The 24,030-nt window shown below is 47.6% G+C and overlaps 1 protein-coding gene across 1 annotated transcript; it reads left to right on the top strand.

Annotated features, from left to right (window-relative positions):
- Positions 1-616: 616 nt before the first annotated feature.
- On the top strand, positions 617-22,718 carry HDC (histidine decarboxylase). Its single transcript, XM_026518459.4, has 12 exons — positions 617-722; positions 3,326-3,498; positions 7,316-7,429; positions 8,390-8,512; positions 10,919-11,053; positions 11,314-11,457; positions 11,957-12,023; positions 12,881-13,043; positions 13,135-13,225; positions 16,834-16,932; positions 21,415-21,516; positions 21,652-22,718. Exons 1-12 carry the CDS (start codon positions 695-697, stop codon positions 22,399-22,401), a joined length of 1,989 nt encoding a protein of 662 aa, XP_026374244.2. The 5' UTR covers positions 617-694; the 3' UTR covers positions 22,402-22,718.
- Positions 22,719-24,030: the final 1,312 nt, after the last annotated feature.

The raw sequence follows: 24,030 nt of genomic DNA, 5'->3' as shown, positions 1-24,030 counted from the left end.
GCCTTCCTCACAGTAGTGTCTGCATGCCCTTTCACACACGCGCGCGCGCGCGCACACACACACACACGCACGCACACAAGCACCCTTTCAAGTGCTAAAAGCGATGAAGTCTGAGTGATGTTTCCATTTGTATTCTTTGTGCTCCTCTGTTTACTCGCCAGCAGCAAGTGGCACGTGGTAATTTAGAAAATCCACTGTGACGGATGAGGGTACCCGCGTCCCTGAGCACCCTGGGGCCGGCAGGGCAGCCTCGCTCTAAGCGCCCGTCCCTGCGTCCCCGCCGCTGAGAGACCAGCCATCGCAGGAATCCGACGGCTCGGCTCGTTTGGGCCACGGACTCCGCACACGCTCGGCTTTGTGCTGGGCTCCAGAGCCGGCGCTCCGTCCGACGGGGCTCCCTGGTCTGAGGCCAGGGGCGGAAGGGCTGCCTGCGGGTTTGGGTTGCTAAGGGCGCTGTTTAATTTAGAAGGGCCTTTTATCCTGGTCTCTAGATCAGAACCGGGGGGGAAAGGGGTGGAGTTCAAGCAGCCCGGAGGAAGGGCCTTTGAAGGGTGGAGCTAAGGGGGAAGAAGCGAGAACCCTTTAAATAAAGGGCCGGCACTGGCTGCCCAGGCGTCCGTGCTCCACGTCGCACGTCGCACGTCGCACGTGTCTTTGGGTGAGAAGGCGCCGCAGCCGCAGCCGCAGGGAGGTGATGGAGCCCGAGGAGTACCGGGAGAGAGGTGAGCGGTGGGCACCCCCTTGCTCTGCGGGAACAGGTGCTGGTCGTCCGCCCTTAGATTCGGGGGTGTCATTGGACCGGAGCAGACTAGCTCTCTGAGAGTTGGTTTCCACAAAATTCTTCCCGAGGAAGGAATGTGGGACCCCAGAATCTAAAACTTTCTCAACCCCTCTTTCCTTCTCCCTCGGCCTCTCCTTCTCGCACTCTCCCGTGTCTCACTTTCCCCGCCCCCTTTCTCACCACGAGAGGATTTGGATTCCCGATCCACTCGGTGGGAAAAGGGGATTATTCGTATTCTGAAGCAGAAATAAAAAAGGCCCCCAAGTATTCTGTAGTCACTGCAAAATCCGTTCTATGTATTCATTCCTCTGTGTGAACCTGTCGGTGCTGTTCTTTCACGGAGTCCTTCATTTCATAAATATTTAGTGGGCAGCCACTGTCTCTCAAGCCTGGTGGAAGGAGGAAAACCAAATGCTTAGCCTGTTTTCCCGCGGGGCTCCTTAACAGGGGCAGGAGGTAGTTGCTTCTAATTTTTCTCCCCGTGAGTTTTTATATCCTCGTCCCCACTGGTAAGTTACGTTGCCTAAAATTTCTTTGCTGTAAGGTACTGTCCTATGTTAAATCCAACTTTTCGTCTCTCCTCCATCCAGACCTCCCTCACTAAGTAGCTAGCAGCCTTGACACTCAAGCCTGCACTGGCTTATTCCCGGGCTTCCCAGGAGCCTCAGGCAGGTTCCCGCGGACGTCCGTCCTGGGTGTAGAACTCGAACACATTTCACGCTGCCCCTGGACAAGTGCAGGGCTAGGTCCAGTGCTCTCAGAGCCCCGGTGGGATGCCCCTGCAGCCGTGAGAAGAATCAGCAGTGGGAGGGTTGGAGGAGAGAGAAGGGTGTCGAAATCTCTCCTTGTCTCTTTCACAGTTTCTTTCTGGGATCGGTCCTACTTATAAGAATCTTGCATGAGCTGGTGCAGAGGCAAGAAATCAGGTTCCTTCTCCTTCTCTCTCTTTTTTATCTTATTTTATTTTTTTGCAGGGGGACAAAAGCCTAAGGAGTACTAAGGAGGAATTAGAGGTATTGAGAGAGACAGAGAGAGGGAGATGAGCACACAGACACATAGACACAGAAAGGGAGAGACGCAGACAGAGAGACTCAGAGGGAGGGAGAGACAGGCGCTGAAGACGGAAGCTCTGTCCTGGTGAAATGAATGGGGAGAAAAAATAAATAATTTATGGTCACTTCAGAGTATTTCAGTTGGCTAGTTTTCTTCCTTATTTATTTGTTCATTCATTTGATTTTTTTTTTTTTTTTTGAGCATCTAAGAAATGTCCTAAGCATTGAGGTGTTGGTGCAAGCAGAGGGAAAGAAACTGAGTGATTAAGACCTGGTCTTGCGTACTCCTGAAATGAATAATTACACTATATGTTAACTAACAAGAATTTAAATAAAAACCTGACACAAACAAACAAACAAACAAAAAGATATGGTCTTGCATTTTCCCAAGACTTCAGGCTAGGGCAGGGTTCTTGGTCTGGGTCTAGGGTTGTGCTTTAGGGATGCCATGGACCTCAGAAATTATACACCATTTTTGTGTGTGTGTGCAAGCCCCTAGTTTTAATCAGATTCTTGAAGAAGTGAGAAATTACTGGTCCAGTGGGAAGAGTGAGCAAGTAGATTTTTCAACTTGTATCAGAACCTGGCAGGGGAGTTTGCCATTTGTGCTAAGAAAGAGAATAGGTTGTGTGTGTGTGTGTGTAACAATTTTCAGATAGAAAGAACCACAGAGTTTCTACTAAACCTGTAAGGTAGCAAATTAATTAGATGTTCTGTTTTTGAGAAGAAAAGACAGGTAGGAGAGAAAATCAAGGTTGATATGGATAAGGGAAAAATAAATTATTTTCCTTTGGTGCTTGAGTTTTATACTTCATGATTTTCCGTCTTGTTCATTTGTTCACTCACACAGTCCCTCCACTGGTCATTCATTCCCTCACTTATTTTTTCATTCATTTTTTTAAAAAGATTGATTTTTTTATTTGAGAGAGAGAGAGATAGCTGGGGGTGGGGTGGGGTCGAGGGGGGGATGGGGAGAAGAAGAGAGAATCCCAAGCAGAGTATGCCGAGCTTAGAGCCTGATGCAGGGCTTGATCCCATGACCTTGAGATCATGACCTGAGCTGAAACCAAGAGCCCATCACCTAACTGGTGTCCCCCCCTTTTTTATTTTTTATAAAATTTTTAAATAAAATTTATAAATATATAAATTTATATAAATTTTTAATAACATTTTATTTTTTTATAAAAGTGAATGCACCCGTCTTCATCCCACATAAAAGCTGCCTTTAACTGAGCCCCATATGGTACTCGAACCCACAACCTTGAGATCAAAAGTCACATACTCTACTGACTGAGCCAGCCAGGTGCCCCCACCCTCACTTACTTTTAAACTCTCGAGACAAGGCTGATGCTAGGTATCTGACCTTTTCCCCATCAGCTCACGAATCCATCTCCTTCTTCACCAAGTCTCTTGGCCCTCACATGAGGGGTTGGGCATGAGTTGGCCAGGCCCGATCAGGGGACGTAAGGCTGGTGTCTCCTCCTCCTTGTAGGAAAAGAGATGGTGGATTACATCTGCCAGTATCTGAGCACCGTGCGGGAGCGGCGTGTGACTCCGGATGTCCGGCCTGGTTACCTGCGAGCCCAGCTGCCTGAGAGTGCTCCCGAGGAACCTGACAGCTGGGACAGCATCTTTGGGGACATCGAGCGAATTATCATGCCTGGGGTGAGATACAGTCACCGCAAGGGTGATTCTGGGTTTCGGGGCATAGGAGGGCGGGCAGTAGGCCTGAAGAGAGGCCTGCCTTGGGTAAGCCTGCCATTTGGGCACCAACATGCCGGCCTGTCTAGAGGGCATATAGAGGGCCAGGACTTTGAACTTAGGATTCTGATGCCAGGGCTGCCCTGTGGTGCTGGGTGGGAGGCCGGAGGGAGTTAGCACTTCACCCCAGGGCTGAGTCTGACAGATGCACGGAAATAGAATGGAATGAGGTAAGAATGGAAATTGGGTCTGAGGAGAAAGGCCAATGTGGAGAGCATGACAGAGAGAGGAGGCTGGAGACAGTCCCTGAAGTCCCAGCTAGCAGAGCCAGCAACTCTCCCACAGAATGCTGAGACTCGCTGAAGGGAAGGAAGGAGGCCGAGAAGACACGTTCCCTGAGAACACCCTGATTGTCACATAGAGAGGCCCGGGGAGCTGAGTGAGACTCTGTCGGCCCCCTCCTTCCTCCTCCGGGGGGTGGGAATGGTGTCCTTCTCTACCAAGGGGAGGTCTCATGACGGAGCTGCTTTTCAGGAGTAGAGAGGACCTTTCCCTGAAGCATTTGTCCTCCCAGTGACAAAGAGCACAGCCTGGTGACAGCACTGGCAGGGCCAGGGTGCAGACAAAGGCTGGCTGGTGCTTGAGCTGGAGGCCGCCTCTGTGGGCTGTGACGCTGCCCCTGGCCACAGGGGCGAGGAGCTTGCCAAGGTGCTCAGGCTAAAAGTGAGGGCGCCCGTCTTCGTCCCACAGCAGGGCTGCCTTTAGCTCCATGTCACGTGCCAGGCCCTGGATGAGCCCCGTTACAGGCTAGCTTGCTCTATCCCACCGTGATCCTACACTCCCTCTTTTACAAATGAGGAAGCTGTGATTTGGGGATGTTAATTGTTTTCTCAAAGTTACAGAATCTGTGGCTGGCAGATCCAAGATTTTAGCCCTGGGCCAGTCTTATTCCAGAGCCTCTTTCCCCTGCGCTGGTAACTCCACTCGTGTGTGACTGAGTGCTCCGGCCTGAGCCTGTGCACCCAGGCGCTGCCCTTCAGCGGGACCCCCACGTGCAGGCTGTTCTCTTCACTCTGTCTGCTTGGGGCATTGGTGGCCTGAACCGCATGTGTCCAGAGACCTCCCGAGGCTGACTTGGGATTTGCTTCCATCATCCCCTAAAAGCTTTGATGGGACAGAAACGTGCCTGGAGGCAGGGATGCCAAATGATCTGAACTCAGAATAAGTTGGTACAAGCGCCCTGGCTGGCAAGTTTGCACAAAGCCAGTTACTCATCTCTCTCTGACCACTCAGCCTATTTCACAAGCATCTTTTGAAAATTTCCATATCGTAAAGCTTTACCAAGGAGGCTAGCACCCCGATAAGATTATCTCATGGATTTCATTCTGTAAAATGTAATCTGCCGAGCTGCCAACTGTAATTTGGTAGTGAGACTGAGAGCAACTGTCAGAGGAGACGGAAATGAGCTGATTCGTTGATTGCAATTCCAGCAGTTGCTGGGGGTGTGCTCAGAGAGGCTCATTTCTGGAACGAGAGGTCTGTCTCTTCTTGATAAGGGTTCTCTGGCTTATCTTATCAGATTTATCTTGAAAGAACAGATAATTGCCTCTTGATAGGGTTAGGGAATGGAAGCCCTTCTTTGAGGTTTCCAAAATACTGTCACTAAGGACAGTGATAATGAGGGCCCAGTCTTCCAGTGCCTCTGAGAGACGGCCTGAAAGTGGTTGGCCCTTCACTTTCTCTTGTTGACGAGCACCTCATTGAAAACTGGATTGATTTTTCCCTCCCTGCCATCTCCTAGACACAAAGAGAAGAGCTGCCCTTCTGTTTTAATTCCAACTCTGGTTAGAAAAACCTCCTCTGTGCTTCATGGGGGAGAGAGAGTAGCACAGGGAGAGAAGAAAGGGCGCCACCCTGCTCAGGAGCTTGGGCCCTGGGGTCAGACAGCCTGGGGTTTCTGTCTTGGCACTGTCATCTGTCCCTGTGAGGTGTGTGTGATCACGTAGCCAGCCCCGAATTCTCCTCTGTAAAACGGGGGTAATGGGAGAACCTATCTTAGAGGGGTACTGTGAGAATTAAATAAGATGAAGCATGGGAAAATGGAAGATATTGTTGTTACCTTTCACACGTTTCACCTGGTGAAAATCAGAGGAAAAGTTCTGGTTATCTAAGAGTCAAGTCAGGATATATGATGTGTCTATCACCATGTGAGTAACTCACCATTAACATTAGTGCTTTACGTTGTGCAAATTTCCTCCCAGACCCATCCACATGACAACCCCAGGAAACAGGATTTATTTTATGATGGGAAACTAAGGTTAAGAAAGGTGCAGAGGAGTATCCTGTTTTTATGGGGTCTGCATCATATATAAATTTTGAGATCCCTTGTAAGAAAATAAAATTAAGTATCTTTCTCAAAAAAGACCCATGCAAACATAGGACCTTGGAGCTTAAGTTCATTAGCTTCACAATAAACCTACAAAGTCACACAGCTGGTTAGGGACAAAGAGAGGAGTGGAAACTTTGTCCTTTGACTTGAATCTTATGCTCCTTCTACCACACACACTGTCTAGGACGCTGTCCTTGCTAGTGAGGGATTACAAGAATTTCTGCACACTAAATATATTTTTTTAAGATTTTATTTATTTATTCGACAGAGATAGAGACAGCCAGCGAGAGAGGGAACACAAGCAGGGGGAGTGGGAGAGGAAGAGCAGGCTTCCAGCAGAGGAGCCCGATGTGGGGCTCGATCCCATAACGCTGGGATCACGCCCTGAGCCGAAGGCAGGCGCTTAACCGCTGTGCCACCCAGGCGCCCCCTGCACACTAAATATTGGTTCACTAGGATGTTGACTAATGAGTTCTCAGTAGGGTGGGACATCTAGAATGAGAGAGTTCCATGGGTTCAGGGAAAGGATCAGAGGGGGCTGGGGAACTGGGAAAGGGTTTGTGGAGGAAATGAGTATTTTGTAGCTTTCTAGGAATTAGTGGATTTTGGAACATCCTGTCAGTATGGGACGTGCCTGCTTGTCAGGAGACACCACATTGCTCAAAAGCACGAATGCAGAAATGAACAGGGCATCCTCATCAACAGGGAGATGAAGCCAGATTAGATAATGAATGAGGCCAATGAGCCCGTTATAGTGGGGCCCGGTCTATCCACCTGGCTCCTGCTTACATCCGGTTCTTCAGTCTGATTGTGGGCTCAGGGGTTAACTCGGAGGTAGGGGTCCCAGGCCCTTGGGCTGGCACTTCCCCTGCCCTTTTCTCTCCTTTCTCTCTCCTCACTGGGAAACGAAGGGCAGCTTTGAATCCATTCACACTGACCCTCTGCAGGAGCTGTGTACCCAGAGAGCTCGGTGACCCATAAAACAAAGGATGCTTTTTGCAAGAAACTGGATGGGACAAGCAACCTCTTTTTGTGAAGCTCATAGCTTCCTTTTATTACTGGGTAGGGGTGGCATGGGGGATAAGCATTGGAGACCGACGTGAACACTATCCAGAATCCACAACCCTAATTACTATACCAGTTTTCATTTTGCATATTCCCTTCTGGTCTTTGCATACGTACAAAGGCTTCACTGACGAAGCAGCTTAGAAGATGAGAAATGAGGGTGGCAAGAACACCATGAATATGTTTTATTTTTATGGAGTTGTGTCATTTGCTTGACTGTCTTACAAGTGTCAGCCCCTCTTCAGAGGGCCCAGGGAGGGTCTCTGGTAGAGGAAAGCCTCCCAGACATGCTCCCTGGCGCCACACATGTACCCGCCCTGCCTCCAGGTGGTACACTGGCAAAGCCCCCACATGCACGCCTACTACCCAGCCCTCACTTCTTGGCCGTCGCTGCTGGGAGACATGCTGGCCGATGCCATCAACTGCTTGGGATTCACCTGGGTGAGTAACCATGGCTGTAGCTATAACCAGTAGCAAGTGGGGATGTAGCAGAAAGTGACATCCTGGGGCAGGCGTATTTTGTCCTGGTCGTTGAATGGGGGTTCTAAGTTAAATATTAACAATGGCTACATTGTTTGAGCTTGAACTTTATAGAAATGATCTCATCTTATCCTTTAACCCTATGGAATCATGAGCATTGGCCCATTTTGTAGATAAAGAAATTGAGGCTTGGGTAACTTATCTCCCCAGGATCACACAGCTTATAGAGACAGAGATGACATTTGGACTGAGATCTGGGTATTGCTACAGTTTGTGATCCTCACTAAGCACTTTGGTGCCTATGGGTACAACTTCCCCTGTGCTCTCGTCTGTGAGGGGTTAGAGATATATCCTCAGACTCCCCTTAAGAACCCCCTAAGGATCAAGCTGGTTTAAGTTGTGCCAGAAGCCTCCAAGAACAGCTTTATGTTTTAAGTCTGGACTGTATAGGGTGTGTCAGTGGGGAGGGAGGTCTGGGAAGGGGAAAGTTGCTATCTTTTCTAGGAAGGAGTGCTTTCTTTCTTAGTCCTAAAACTTGCCCTTGGCCTTCAGAATGCTGCTTAGCTGGGTATTTTAGGGACTAGGGAAGCCAAATGGAAGCAGTCATTTCTAGGGCTGTTTCTCCATAGAACTTTGGGAGTTAGGAAAGGCTCTACCTCGTTGAGGGTAGGGCATCAATCCAAAGCCCTACATCTTTTTCCCTCTATGGTTTGGCAAAGGTTGGGGTGGGAATGGGGCACAGGGCTTGGCATTGACCCCTTCTCCAGGGGGAAGATAGGTCAGGTTCCCACCGATAGCCTGGGGAGGCAGGGAGGGCCAGGGCAGAGACAGATGTGTTTCTGGGGCTGGTGGGGCAGGGGGAGGGTTGCAATCTTGGTGTCCCCGGGGGCTGTCTGGATGAAGTTGCTTTCCCCCTTTCAGGCCTCCAGCCCTGTGTGCACGGAGCTGGAGATGCATGTCATGGACTGGCTGGCGAAAATGCTGGGACTCCCAGAGCACTTCCTGCACCACCACCCCGGCAGTCAGGGAGGAGGCGTCTTGCAGGTGCCTACCTTGGCGAAGCTCCTCCCTGCGTGGGGGCTACGTAGTGGAAGATAAGCTGAGCCCTTGCCCTTCTCCTGTTTCCCCCACGTCACCCCCTCCACCACTATCACTGCCATCCTCCTCTTGCCATTAACCATCATCATTATCCTGGTGGCCGCCGTGATCGCCGATCCGGCCCGCAGAGCTACCGCCTCTGCTGCGGTCACCACTCCCACCACGGCTGCCACCTCCACTCTTCCTTTTTCTTTTTTTCCTTTGAAAGAGATTAAGAAGTCCACCCATGATCACATTTCCAGTATTGCTCGATTCAGGTTTCTCAGTGTCTCACCCAACCCCTCTCCTTCCTTGTCTCATTTAACTCCTTATGGTAGAAGGAAAAGAGAAGGCAAGTGGAGACTTCTTGCCCTCCCTCCTGGGTCCAGGAGACCCTGGGCGGTGAGAAAAATGAACACCATAAATTGATTTATCTTATCCTACAACCCTATCATTTGGATATCTGTCAAATGATAGTTCCTCAAAGATTTCTTGTTTTGTTAAGAGCCATCTGCATACTGGAGCTCGCTGGGCGCTTCCCGTAGACCATGCATGCTGCTGGGTACTTTTGTGTCTATAAACCCCTGACATTTATGAGGCCTTGGTTCTGAGACCTTTGAGGACCCCCAAATTCTTGAATTCTACCCCAATACATACATAATTTTCTTGGTTTTATAACCTATAAGATAGAGATAACAATAACTAATAATATAGCAACAATGTTTTCCTCAGAGAGTGGATATGAACATTCAGTGAGCCCTTCTTCTTCCTTTCTTCTTCCTCTTCTTCTTTTTAAAAAAATATTTTATTTATTTATTTGACACAGAGAGAGAACACAAGCAGGGGGAGCTGTAGGCAGAGGGAGAAGCCAAGCAGGGAGCCAGATGCAGGACTTGATCCCAGGACCCTGGGGTCATGACCTGAGCCAAAGGCAGATGCTTACCCGACTGAGCCGCCAGGCGGCCCTAAATGAGCCCCTCTTTAAGATAAAAATAGCCATGCTGCCCTGAAATGAGACCTGGAAAGTTTGCTGGGCTCATTTGCTAGCTCCCTCTCTCTCTCCAGTCTTGCTTCGAGATGAAAATCCTCCCAAGGAAGGCAAATTACACATGCCGTGGCCCTTCTGGGCCATTTGCAGATAGTTACAACTTCAGATGGTGTATCTGGGAGACATGCTAAACGTCTGCCGAACCTGATCTTGCTTTTCATTTAATTATCTCAAGGACTCTGGAGGTAAATAGTATCATCACCAATTTTTGAGATAAGAGCACTGGAGCTCAGAGAGGTTAAAAACTTGCCCCAGTTGCCTGGCTGGTAAGTGGAAGAAAGGATTTAAACACGTGCTTGTCTCCAACCAAACGGCGCTTCCTCCTGTATTCATCAGCTGTGTGAACTTGCTTCAGTCCTGTAAAGACTCTGAGCACTGCTACCCTCACCTGTAGACGGGAATCACAAGTACATCAGAGTGGTTTTACGAGGAGCCAATGGGATGACAGAACATTTTGTGAACCGAGAATAGCTATGTAGATGGAAGGTGGCATTATTATTATGATTACCATTCTGCTGGTTCCTTGTTGCAGAGTGCTGTCCAGCCGCTGAATATCTAGTGGGATCTGATCCATAGGACTCCCCTTAACACCGTCTGCCAGGCTTTTTAGCAGGGAGCTCTCCACTGTGGGAAGAGTTCAAGCAGCAAAGACACCAAAGACCGAGTGAATGAATGATGAGAAACCTTTAAGAACTCCGTGATGTTGCTGAGGGGTCCACAGGATTCCCACAGTTGTGGCCAGAACAGAATCCTATCCAGCTTTCATTTGGATAATCAATACTCCCACTCTGGGAGGCAGCTGAAGGGAAGCTTTTCATTTTATAAATGGAAAAGAGTCTCCTGGAGGGGCAATGCTAGCCCAAGGTCACGGGGGCCCTTGGCAACAGAAACAGAACCAAGGCCAAAGCGACCAGCCTCTCACGTTAGGCCAGGACCCACTCTCTCTCGGGAAGTCCCTTCAGAAACAAACTCCATTTCCATGCCTAAACTGAATAAATTAAACGTTCTTTATTTTTAGCAAGCTTTACATGGGGTGCAAACATATCTATAGGCAAATTTGTATCTAGCAGAGGCTGAACGTTCTTTTTGTGGTCTCTGTGGCCTCTAATAAAGATGTTGGTATTAGGTGCAAATTTGCTTTCATCACTTCCCTGTGCAATTGGAGGAGAGGCTGGTGTCCCAGGAATGCATAGGGTGCTGTGAACAGAGAATGTGCGATAGGCCTGTGGGTCAGGAGAAAGGGCAACCCTTTCAGCTGGAGCCAGGGGAATGTGCGAAGGGACAAGAGGAGGAGGCTGCCACAGGTAACCCCTCTTCCACTACAGAGCACAGTCAGTGAGTCCACCTTGATTGCCTTGCTGGCAGCAAGAAAGGACAAAATCCTGGAAATGAAAGCGTCCGAACCCGGGGCAGACGAGTCCTCCCTGAACGCCCGGCTCATTGCCTATGCCTCTGACCAGGTGAGTTGCCCAATACAGGCCAAACCTTGGGCTCAGTGCTTGGCTTCTAGAGTCTTCGTTGTTGAGTGATGTTTTTCTAGACATGTGTATGCTGGAGCTCAGGGCAGTGCAGGCCTCAGAGGTCCTCTCCAGGGACCATGGGGGAAGACACACGGCAAGATTTTTGATTCCCCCAGTCTGACTTCAGCAGTTTCAGGGTGGGGGACGGGGGGTGCTCATCCCGGGTGGACTCTGCTAACAGGTTTCCCTGGTCCTTCTAGGCTCACTCTTCAGTGGAAAAAGCTGGTTTGATTTCTCTGGTGAAGATGAAGTTTCTGCCTGTGGATGACAACTTCTCACTCCGAGGGGAGGTTCTTCAGAAAGCCATCAAGGAGGACAAGGAACGGGGCTTGGTGCCTGTTTTTGTAAGTCAGAATGTGTTCTCAGCTTAGAATGATAGGACCTGGAGGCGAGGAAGGAATTTGGGCAGAATTTAGGCAAGTAACGTACTGCAAAACAAACAAACAAACAAACAAACAAACAAAAACAGAAAAAAAAAAAGCAGAACAGTTGCCAAATACAATGTTTTACAAAGTAAGAGTTGCTATTCGTTGCTGTGTTAGGAAATAAATTTAGTGGGTCATAATCTGTCTAAGAAACAGGTGAGAATAGAAACTATCAGAGGGCATTCCTGTAGCCAGGGTAGTATGGTTTGGTGAAACTTTTCTTTCAAATGCACACATGTACTAGATTGCTATATAAAATGTATTTCTTACTGTGTATCATGGTAAAGTGTAGTGTGAAATACACGCTATTCCAGTGTGATGGGTAGGATAGATAATACCTGTGGTTAAATCTTTTTTTCAGGACAACTATATCACATGAGCCCAGCTTCCCACATTAACTTCCTTTATTTTCCTTCAGGTGTGTGCAACACTGGGGACCACGGGGGTCTGTGCGTTTGACTGCCTGTCAGAGCTGGGCCCCATCTGTAAGTGTCTGCCCTGTCTGGCTAGGAAGATAAGTCATGAACTTTAGAATGTTCCCTAGAGCAAGAACCTGAATCTAGTTCTGTGGCATTATCTTCTTCCTCCTGGGTCAGTGCAGACAGTTTAAGAAGAGCCACCGAAAGTCACAAGGCAGCCAGGGTACTGCTTTTCCCAGCAGTGGACCAAGGGTTAGAGCCCTCCCCCCCCCCCGGCCCTTGCCTTGCACCCTCTCTAGGAGGCAACAGTGGGAGAGTCTCAAGTTTTCTTGCCCTCTCACTTGTATGTCAGAATCTACTTAAAACAGGCCATATGTGAAATGCAGGGTAAAGGAGGCCCCGTGAAATATTTTCTATTCTAGGCTAAGGAAAGGAAAATGGTAGGGTAGGGTAAACCATGGGGGAAGATATAGGTGGAGAAGAAACCCAAATGGGATTGCTTAAAATCCCCAAACAAGAAACCCACTAGGAAAGAGAGATATCCCTTCTCGAACATTTGTGTTAGATGCGTTAACATTGCTCTCTGGGCCAGTGGGGAGTTGCTTTCTGCGCCAGGAACTTTTAGGTTGATGCCCAGAGGGTGTCGACCCTCTCGCCAGTGAGAGCCAAAGGCCAGCTGTGGCTCCGTGGATTTTTCCTTCCAGGGGCCCCCACCTCTCTCATCGATGCACCGCCCCTCCCCCCGCCCCCATCTCTGCATGCCTTGCCAGCCCCTCCAGCCACAGCAGGCCATCCTTTCTTCTCTTCTCTTGAAGCCCACCAGCCACAGCACCAAGTGAGAGATGCCTTTGAGCTGGCTGGTGGCAAGCCCCCAATCCCACCCCCAGTCCTGCCTCCCAGCCAGGTGACATTTGCCTCCTCAGGTGCCACTGAGGGGCTGTGGCTTCACATCGATGCTGCCTACGCAGGCACCGCCTTCCTGTGCCCTGAGTTCCGGGGGTTTCTGAAGGGCATCGAGTACGCCGATTCCTTCACCTTTAACCCTTCCAAGTGGATGATGGTGCACTTTGACTGTACTGGCTTCTGGTGAGTGTGGCAGCCGAGCTTCCAGCCCACGGGAAAGCCTTGCTTCCTCTGGAGAGGCCTCAGCCACTAACGCCTGTCTGGAAACCCACAGGGTCAAGGACAAGTACAAGCTGCAGCAGACCTTCAGTGTGAACCCCATCTACCTCAGGCATGCCAACTCAGGCAAGGCCACTGACTTCATGGTGAGCGCCCAGAACCGGCCTCTGGGAAGGAAGCTGACTGCACCTGACCCGGAAGGTCTCCTTTATGTTGGCTTCCGTCCGAAAGCGGCGTATCGTGAGCCCATCCCATAATATGTTGCCGTATACCTTCGGTTTCTAAGCCTATAGAATGAAACCCAAAAAACTGTTAAGAAGCCTAAGCCTAGAAAATGAGACCAACCTCTGAGGCAGCATGCCCATTTCGTGAATATGTGTGGCATTCTTTAATTCCCAGAGATGGCTTTTCTACCGTGAGTGGTTCGATTCCCTTCTGTCTCCATCTTGGATAATCTTTTCTGCTTAGTGCCCTGCCGCAGGGCAGGGTGGAGGATCTCCTTGGGTAGGGAAAGCAGCTCCTTGCTTGAATCGCTTTCATCTTTTGTCCCCAGGGTGGTGGAGGCACGGGGGGGGGGGGGGGGGGGGGAGGGGGGCTCCCCGGGAGGGGGTGGGGCACAGGTACCCTTCCTGAGCTTCTGGATGCTCCCAGCTAGTCCTGGCCTCCTCAGCTCGTTGCACCCCCGTCTCTTGAACTTGCCTGCACTACCTCCTGGGGAAATGAATTCTTCACACTTACCCCTCAGTTTGAAGGGAGCCTTTCCTTTAATTGTAGGGGAGACAGAGATGAAAACAAGTTATATCCGTGGCCAACGGGAGGCGGCAGAACAGAGTGGACAAGCTTGGTTTGAAATGCTACCCCAGCAGTGGGCCTTTGGGAAACTCAGTGGCCCTCTCTGAGCTGCGGCTTCCTCATCTGTAAAATGGGCACAGTGACCCTGATTTCACAGAGTATTGTGAGGCTGAAATGGAAGCTTAACACAAATCTGGGAATGTGGCAAATGCTCAATAAATGGTAGAGATAATAGAGCTAAAGATTCTTCTTTTAAGCTGCAGAGATTTGCTATAGCAAAGTGGTTAAACGTTGAGGTGCTAAAGCCTGATGGCTCGTGTTTGAATCCTTGTTCCTCCGTTTATTAACTTATGTGGCTTTGGTCAAATGACTTAACCTCTGTGTCTTGGTTTCCTCATCTGTAAAATGAGGATGATGATAATAATATTGGCTTCTTAGGCTTGTTGTGAGATTCAATGAATTAATGCAGTGAGGCAGAGAGAGTAATGCCTGATGTCTGTGATTCAGTTTGTCAAGAGATGGTTCCATCTTGTCTCCTTGGGCAACCGAAATGTCTTGGCCTTTTAGTTCTAAAATAAAAGCTCTGTCATCTCTTGATTGTATTGCTTGTTCTCCCTCAGACCAGCCCACTCTTCCTTTAGATTTTTGAGGCTTTTTTATTAGTTACAGGTAGTAAGCTTACAGACCCTCGAGAGGTTGATAAAAATGGATGAATAATGGTTCTTGCAGCTTCACTGCCCTGTCTGGTAGGTTTTCAGCAATTTTTTAATTAAAATTTCCACAGCATCCCAAGGGGCAGATCTCTTCAGGGATAATTCTAAGTTTCTTTCTTGAGTGTGAAATGGGAAATGGTACCCATTCTCCTATAAGTGTATTTGGATCATCATAACTTAAGAGCATTATCTTACCGTTGCCCATTTTGGATCTCACGTTACCTTTTTGTTTGCTTGTTTGTTCCCACCAGTGTCTCAAGATTTTTCTGCGGTTCGTTCCCATCAGTGGTGGAGATTTATATGGTGCTCTCTTTATTCTAGATAACTTTTTATAAAAAATATTGAATTATACTTGTCTTAGCACTGGTCCAGGGGAACCTTATTATTTATATTTCCACATCCAGAAGGTGTGGCTTTATGCATTTCCTTCCCCCACCTCTAACTCTGTGGATTCCTTTTCAAGTCTCAAAGAAACTTCTAGAAAATGGAAGCTTCTATCTGTTGTGATCCTGGGAGTCTTTACTGCTGCTCTGACCCAAGGTCTTTCTCCCCCAGGTGGCTGTAGCTATAAACAGAAGCCCAGCCATGTTTGAGATGAGCCAGAAATAAGCAGCATCCTGGGAGAGAAGACTTAGGGACTTCATCCCTGGGCTCTGGCGCCACCTAAAATCAGGGCTAGATTTTTTGACATCAAACTCCTGCTAGTGGATGGGGCATTGTCTTGCCTTTGGCAGGGGAGACCTGCAAAACCTCGGACACAGAGGAGGCTTGGGGATGTCTCAAGTTCAAGAAGAGCCACGTCACCCTTTCTAAGTCCAAATTTCCTGCTCTCACCGAGAATGTCAGCTAGCTGGGTCAGCATGGAATGGTTTTGGAATAGTGACAAGAGGAATAACCGGGGATACAAACAGAGTGTGAAGACATCAAAAATAAAATAATCTCTGCCTTTCATTTTAATTTGCTGGTGAGATAAAGTAGCCAATTAGCCATAACCATTTGGGAAGCCATATTTAGAGAAGGCCTCTCTCATCCATTCATTATTCTCCCCAAGTGTCCATCTAATAAGGGATGGAGCTGACTGCTTTCCCTGTCCCAGGGATTTTGTGTCATGTCCAGGTTTTGATGCCCTCTGCTAGTAAACGAAAGTCCCCAAGCTGGGAAACAAAGGCTTAGTACTTGACATAGTCCATCCACAACGGGGCAGTGTTCCCAAAGGGAGAGTGCCCATGCCCGTGTCAGGAAGTGAATGTGAAGGGTGAAGGTGAGCACATTTTTGAGGTTCTGGCAATCCTGTGGATGAGTACAAAAATATCAGTGGGACAAATATTTATTTTTAGTCAACAGAAATTGTGGTGAAGCTTTCTGACATTTGAAGAAGAGGTCATTAGAAACCACATTACCCCTCAGGGTTACTGTCAGTGTTTTCCAAACCCTTTGGTCTGTTTTCAGACGTGCAAAACCAGTTTGAATTTGGTTTGAAAATGTTTCAATTGAGGGTACCCACGGGCTTGAACTTTAAGCTCTGTTGATTTGGTTACCAGGAACAAAGGGTCAGTTTTAGTTTCACAGAGGCCCAGATGTGGGTGCTCATTTGAAACCTGAAAGCTGGAGTCATGGCTCCTGAGGGCACGGGGATGTCACAGGAATGTCACAGGAAGAAGTCAGGACCAGACAGCGAGATTAAATAATGATCATCTTGGTTCTAGGCAGAAAAATCGCTGTGATCTGTAGCTCACATTTGTATCACCTAGATAGCCACCGCTTGCTGACGACTTCCTGTGAAGCCCACGTCTGCGGGGCTTTAACGTCCCGGCTCTTGACCACTATTCTTTACATTTAGGGCGGAATAGAGATAGAACATTCTCTGCAATTTGAGGAACTTAGGTTCTTTTGGAGAAGAAAAGAAGAAAAATGTATTGCCGCAACTTGAATTTCAGCCTGAGATGAACTGTTTAAAGCAGCATTTGAAGCAAAATGGCTTCTCCTTGGTTCAGGGTCATGGACTTGTTTCCTCTTGTCCTGCTTTTGGACAAGGGTAACTATTGGCCACCTTCACCAGGATTTGGTCATGTGACAGGACAGCCTTTGGGTAACTTGCCTCGGCTTCTCCTTAGCAACAGCTTCGGGAGTCATGGTGACACCGTCTATCCCTGGAGGGCGGAGCAGGCCGGGTATGATAACGCCAAGAAGCGTTGTGAGGAAGCAGCGCCCTTGCCTCTAATCTTCAGCCCTGTGTTCCTTTGTTCTAGCACTGGCAGATCCCCCTGAGCCGGCGGTTTCGCTCTATCAAACTCTGGTTCGTGATTCGGTCCTTTGGCGTGAAGAATCTTCAAGCACATGTCAGACATGTATGTAATCTTACTATGTGTCCTAGTGGGGAGGAAGGCTGGTTTCTGCCCAGGGGACCTGCGGTATATAGCTCAGGTGTCTGGGCCTGTTCTTGGGCTCCTGGGACTTGATTATTGAGGGTAGCCATTTCTTTGTTAGCCAGAGGGATCCTGAGGAGAACATGACACCAGGGGCTCTCTGCTGTCTGTTCCCCTGCAGGCGCGTCTCATTGGTGGTCATCAAGCACCGGGGAGTGATGGCTTGAGAGCCTGTTTTGCAGAGAGAGAAAGAAAATAAAAGGGCAGCGAGTGTGTTGGGCTAGGAACATATCTTTCTAAGAATTACTCTGATTATCACAGCTGCCTGAAAATTCGAGTCACTTACAGTTATGCCTGAGACATTGTTCTTCTGGCTTGGACATGCAGACCTATCAAGTCTGGAACAAGCATCTCTGCATCGTGTTTATTTACTTTACTTTTTATCTACTTTTTACTTTTATCTGCATTGTGTTTATTTATTTCAACTCAATTCAACAACAACAAAATCATTGTACTAGAAATAAGACCCAGAAGTAAGTGAGACAGACACCATCTCCCTGTCTCCCTCTGTCATATTCTTCATGAAAGGGGCGGGAGGGACTTCACTAAGAATTTTGGCTAGCAGCATTTTTCACTCATTTCTCTGAGTGCCTATGAGTAAGACGAAGCCATTGATAAAAGCCATGGATAAGTCCAAAGACATCGTCCGTTATTACTCTGTGTGTCTTTCCCCTTCCACCTTCCCTTTAGGGAATTTCTTCTTCATCAAATAAACACAAAACCAAATGAAATGGTTGAAGCAGTAACTATGACTGGTTTACTGTTGGTAATTTTACATTTGTAATAAACATCAAGGTGTTGGGCAACAGATGTTTATCAATGAGTGGCTGTCACGTGGCATGTTGTGAGGGACCTCAGGCACTTTGTGCTCTCTCTAGATCCTCAGACTCAAGATTGGAGGTGGTGGCCGGGAAATGAGGCAGTGGAGATTACAAGTCACCAGGATGCTCTTTCTCTTACAGCTTAGGACTGGATATCCAGGGTGTAGGTGCTGGCCAACTCCCCTCATGCACCTCTTGCAAGTCAAAGTTCTGAATTCCCATCAGTTCCCCTACTCCCTACACTAGGCCCCCACTTCTGGGCCTGGCTTTCAAGGACCTGGTTATCAGCCTTTATTTTAGCTCAGGCTTCTCACTGACACATTACAGCTGTGTCCTCGGTCAGCCTCTGCACCCTCACTTGTGCTTTGCCCCGATTGCTTTCTCTTCTCCAAATGTTGAAAGATTATGTTTCGTTTCTCTCAGGAGCTTCCCTGACTATTCCGTCTTCCCTAGTCACGGTCACTGCTTCTTTGGCATTCCTCAGGTCACCTACTCAAGCACACGTATCAAACGGAGTTCACAGGGTACCAAGGTCCCACAACAGTAAGGGGTGAAACCAAAACAGAGGTGTTGTGAGTGAATTTTATTTCTTCAACTTGACTGAGATCATGATTATTATTTGCATAGTGTCTTAAATTTTAAAAATACCTTTTAGTGTTTCATTAGATGCTTACGACAATGCTTGCGGTGGTCACCCTGACCAGCCCCACATTATGCGCGAGGTTCAGAGATGGTAATTGTGCTGCTCAAGAGTGGAAGGCCTTCTCTCTTCACAATTTTGGGCTATCTTCTACTATGTGAGCTCTTGAAAGTTACATAAAACCGAGATATGTATCTCTCTGTAATACAGTAATGCTTTAGAGAATGGAATCTGGGTTGGATTTTTCTGTTCTACCCTTTACTATTTGGTGACCTTGGACAAATTACTTTAACTTTCTGTGTTTGGCTTCCTGACTTATAAGATGGGAAAATGATAATATCTCTCACAGGTTAATGGTGACGATTAAATGTGATGATACATATAAAGCCCTACTTAGCACAGGACGTCATACTCATCTAAGTACTCAACGAATATATTTTTTTCCTTTCCTCCTCCTTCTCCTTCTTCTGCTTCTTCCTCTTCCTCCCCCTCCCCACTCCTCCATTTTCCCTTCTTCTGATGATAAGATCACTGTCAACATCATCATCATCATCCATCATTTCCTGTCACCTACGATTGGGATTGGTAAACTTTTTCTGTAAAAGACAGACAGTAACTATTTTTGGCTTTGCGGGCCATGCTGTTTCTGTTGCAACTAATTCTAACATTGTAGCACAAAGGCCACTGTAGACAATACATAAACAAATGGGCATGGTTATGTTCCAGGTCTTTGGGCTGTAGTCTGCCCACCCTCGACCTAGATTGGTTCAGGGTACGGGTAGCAGCAATGCTTCCCTCACCCACGAAGGTGGTTTCCGGTGGCAGGGATGCTGAGCCGTTTCCCCTCTCCCCTGGCCCCTGCTTCTGCCTTGTCACGATCAGCTTACATTGTAGGAAGCAGCAGAGCGTGGTGGGAGAAGCATGTACTTGGTGACCAGGAGACCTACGTTCTGCTACTTGTACCTCGGGGAAGTCACTTTCCCTGAGACCCTCTTAGAAAATGAGGAGGTTAAGACAGAAGAAACAGCAGAGTGGGTGAACATGGGGAAGCAAAAGAGAGCAAGAAAGTATGAGAGCAGGAAGGGAATGCTAAGTCTCTGAGGTCAGAGGCTTAAAGAGAAGGATAGATCAAAACCTAAAAAGAAAGAAAAGAAAGATCGCAGTGTACTCAAGGGAAGAGAGGTCCCCCAACATCCTTCCTGCTTATTCTTCTGGTATAACAGCTGGCTCACCTGACCACATCCTGCTTGATACCAACCTTACCAGCTTTTCCATTAAAACCAAACTTGACCTAATACAGTCACTGACGTACTGTCTGTATGCCAAGTGTATCCCTTGTGTAACTGACTGTAATGGCCGAAATGGAGAAACTGGGGCAAAAGTGGTGTGATTAGCTAAAATCCTTTGCGTTCTTTTGAAATCGAGTATCAAGTCTAAGAACCAGGTGATTCAATGAGAACCAGGTGAGAGCAATTATTTAGCAAATATTTTATTGAGATCCTTCTGGATGCTTGAAGAAATTTTTTAGAAATGTAAGAAAAGGTAAGTCCTGTCCTTGTTTAGTTAATAATCTTAAGTTTTTTAAAAAAAAGGAAATTTTTTTTAAATGACATAAACTTCAGTGAAAGATTAATATGGTACAAAGCTTTAAATTTTTTTTATCGTGGGAAAATATCCATAATGTAAAATTTACCACTTTAACCTTTTTAAGTGTACAATCCAGTGACATTAAGTACACTCCCAATATGTGCAACCATCATTACTATTTCCAGAACTTTTCTCATCATCCCAAACAGAAATTCTGTACTTGCTAAACTGGTACAGTTTTCTTTTTCTTTTTCTTTCTTTTCCTTCCTTCCTTCCTTCCTTCCTTCCTTCCTTCCTTCCTTCCTTCCTTCCTTTCTCTCTCTCTCTCTCTTTCTTTCTTCTGATTTTATTTATTTGAGAAAGAGAGAGAGAACACAGAGGGAGAGTGAGAGGGAGAAGTAGACTCCCCACTGAGCAGAAATGCTGGACTCCATCCTAGGACCCTGAGATCACGACCTGAGCCAAAGGCAGGTGCTCAACCAACTGAGCCACCCAGGCACCCCGACAGTTTTCTATGATGTATGTGGGGAGGATGTATAAAAATATATTCTCTGTGGAATGAAAAAAAAGAGGGAGTAACGAAACAGCATGTGAGGTATAAAGTATGAAAAGGTTTGAGAAGCAAGGGAAAGATGTATGCTTAGGATAAGGACAGGGCTGTTGACAGTCCACACGGTGCCTCTACATACTGTGAAAATAAGAATTTTTTCCTCTGGGCAGATCCAGCCTATACAAAGTACCCGGCTGGGACTTCAGAGAATGGGCTGAGCTTTCGTCCTCACTTGCCACCTTGACTAGTCAGAAAGCTGTGAAGCCAGGATATGAGGCCAGATTGCAAAGCACGTGGCTTCTGGCTCTGGGGCTGAGTTGAAAGTGAGCCCTCAGAAATGAATTCCTGGGGCGCCTGGGTGGCGCAGTCGTTAAGCGTCTGCCTTTGGCTCAGGGCGTGACCCCGGGGTTCCGGGATCGAGCCCCACATCAGGCTCCTCCACTAGGAGCCTGCTTCTTCCTCTCCCACTCCCCCTGCTTGTGTTCCCTCTCTCGCTGGCTGTCTCTCTCTGTCTAATAAATAAATAAATAAATAAATAAATAAATAAATAAATCTTTAAAAAAAAAAAAAAGAAATGAATTCCTGAGATGGATCTGATGTGACAAGCAAGAGGACATTGCTCATGGGCAGTTTTCCAGCTTGGAATATGAGCTAAATCAAATGGAGAAGAAAATCAGGCAGAAGCCATTCAGGATGCTGTGGTTCAAAGATGTCACGTTTAAACCCATTTAACAGTGTGAAACTATATGTGGAATTGTCCCTTGCCTGATTATTAATCTCAGTTCTCTCTATATTTACAATTTTAGGGCACTGAAATGGCAAAATATTTTGAGTCTCTGGTCAGAAATGACCCTTTCTTTGAAATCCCTGCCAAGAGGCACCTTGGCCTGGTGGTTTTTCGTCTAAAGGTAATGCCATCTTCCATGGCTTATGATTATGTTATTTGGTGGTTGTTCAGCCTCTTGGATCTATAAATACTGGGTTTCTGGGGATGCTTAGTGGGGATGTGACATAGATGTCGTTTCTCTTTATTCTTCAAACAGGGTCCTAATTGTCTCACAGAAAGTGTATTAAAAGAATTAGCTAAAGCTGGCCATCTCTTCCTCATACCGGCCACTATCCAGGACAAACTGATCATCCGTTTCACTGTGACATCCCAGTTCACCACCAGAGAGGACATCCTGAGAGACTGGAATCTCATTCGAGATGCTGCTACTCTCATCCTGAGTCAGCACTGTACTTCCCAACCTAGCCCTCAGGTTGGGAACCTCATCCCTCCAACCACGGGCCCCAGAGCCTTGGCCAATGGAATGTCCCTTCAGTCTGCCAATGGGGCAGGCTATGACCCAGCCCCGACCAGGAAGATCATCAAGCAGCCTCAGCCTGGGGGAGCGAGTCCTATGAAAAGGGAAGACAGCTGCCATCTTGAAAACCTCCTGGACCCCCTTGATGACGACTGCTTTTCAGAAGAGGCCCCAGATGTCACCAAGCACAAGCTGTCCTCCTTTCTGTTCAATTATTTGTCCGTGCAAAATAAGAAGAAGGCAGTGCGTTCCTTCAGTTGCAACAGCATGCCTGTGAGTGCTCAGAAGCCACTGCCCACGGATGGCTCTGTGAAGAATGGTGGCTCCTCCAGGGCCAGAATCTTCTCTAGGTTCCCAGAAGAGATGATGATGCTAAAGAAAAGTGCCTTCAAAAAACTCATCAAGTTTTACAGCGTCCCAAGCTTTCCTGAATGTAGCTCTCAGTGTGGGCTCCAGTTGCCGTGTTGCCCTCTGCAGGCAATGGTTTAGACCAGGGGCGTCAGCCAGAACCCAAGAATGTGTTTCAGGGCGTTGCTGAGCCCTTCAAAATTGTACGCTGAATTCGTGTGCTTATGCGTATGTGCATTTTTCTTAAGAGAGAGCCCGTCATTTTATCAGATTCTCACAGGGGTTCACGACCCACGCTAAGATACAAATGGGGAGCTTAAGCCAGCATGGTACAGAAGGTCCCAGCCGTCTGGTCAGAGAGAAAGGACCCAAGGAAGTGTACTGACAGGCAGCTTCTGTGGTTCAGCTTGTGATATGAAATACAATGTAGAAATAAATTGTACTTGTCCCTGAAAAAATAGCCTGTGTGACTTAATTGACCACTGAAACATCGATTAATTCATCAGAGCATATCCTGGAGCCTAAATGTATGTGCTTCTGGATTCTACTTTTTGGGATGTTGAAGATGTGGATATAACTCTGAAACAACGACTTTGGAGGAGTCCTTGGTATGAGGAAGGCATGCAGTTTGAGTCAGGCACGGTGACTCACAGTTTATAAATGAGGAGACTGAGGCCCCCGGTCACAAAAGCTTGTAAGTGGGCAAAGCCAGGTCTCCTTGTCTTCAGTAAAGCCCATGCTATTTCCACCATGCCATACTTGATCAGAAGCTCACAGTCCAGTAACCCCCTCCCCCACCGGTCCTTCAGTAATTTCAAGGTTCCCTCTCTAGATTAGGAAGTTGTATATTTTCTCTCTTTCCGGACCCTGTCGTCGAATAAGAGCTGTGCTCTCAGGCAGCTTGCCCAGTTAGTTCATAGGTTAAAACCTGCTTTCTTCCTATTTGAGGTGACTCTGAAATGGGTTATATTAACAATGTCAAAGGTAGACAAAGCTGGATGCTACTTAAAGTGGTAAGGACAGATTTTAATCAGTAATACATTATTGCAGTAGGGAAAAAGGTCCGGGATAAAGTAGACTCAACTTTGACTTAGATAGAGGTGATTGGGCATTTTACAGGGGAATGGGGGGTAGGGAAGGAGGCAAGCAGGGGCTCAGGAGAGTCAGGGAAGTGAAAAATGACAAAAAGCAGGAAGAGGGCACGGGTCCGTGTGAAATCCATCTGGGTTTGCTAACTGGTGCTTATTGAAGTTAGACTCCTACCCTCCCACAGGGGCTGGGAAGCAGGCCCGTCTTTACGTGTTGGGTGGAACCAACAGTAAATATTTCTGGCAGCCTTGATTTTTCACAGGCAGGTACTTTAAGGGGAGCCAGGGTCATCCTGGGGTTGTGGCCTTGAGCCATGAGAGCCTACGTTAGTGTTTGTTTAAGTCTTTATAGGCCAAGGTTGAGGCCTGGTCGACAAGATGGCTTGGAGGAGCCTGGCCAGAGCTTGGTCAAGGAGAGAGTTTTTATCAAAAACGTAAAGTTTCATGTTGACACTTCCTTCTAAGGGTCATTCTGGTCAGCTTTCCTTGAAGTTCTGACCTGACTTCCTTCCTCATAGAGGCTTAGAAAACTACCACCCTAGTCCTCGGCTCATCTCTTGGTCCAGAGCAGGCACCCACTAAATGCTTGTGGAGTGGATGTGCAAATGAGCAACACGTGAACAATCATCTCTTGTGTATGTCACTGCATTTGGCTAATCTTACCCATTTTTATAGTGATTCT

The sequence above is a fragment of the Ursus arctos genome, unplaced genomic scaffold (assembly GCF_023065955.2).
Source record: "Ursus arctos isolate Adak ecotype North America unplaced genomic scaffold, UrsArc2.0 scaffold_36, whole genome shotgun sequence".
Lineage (NCBI taxonomy): Eukaryota > Metazoa > Chordata > Mammalia > Carnivora > Ursidae > Ursus > Ursus arctos.
The sequence above is the reverse complement of the archived record's forward strand: the minus strand, read 5'-3'. Positions and strand labels throughout refer to the sequence as shown.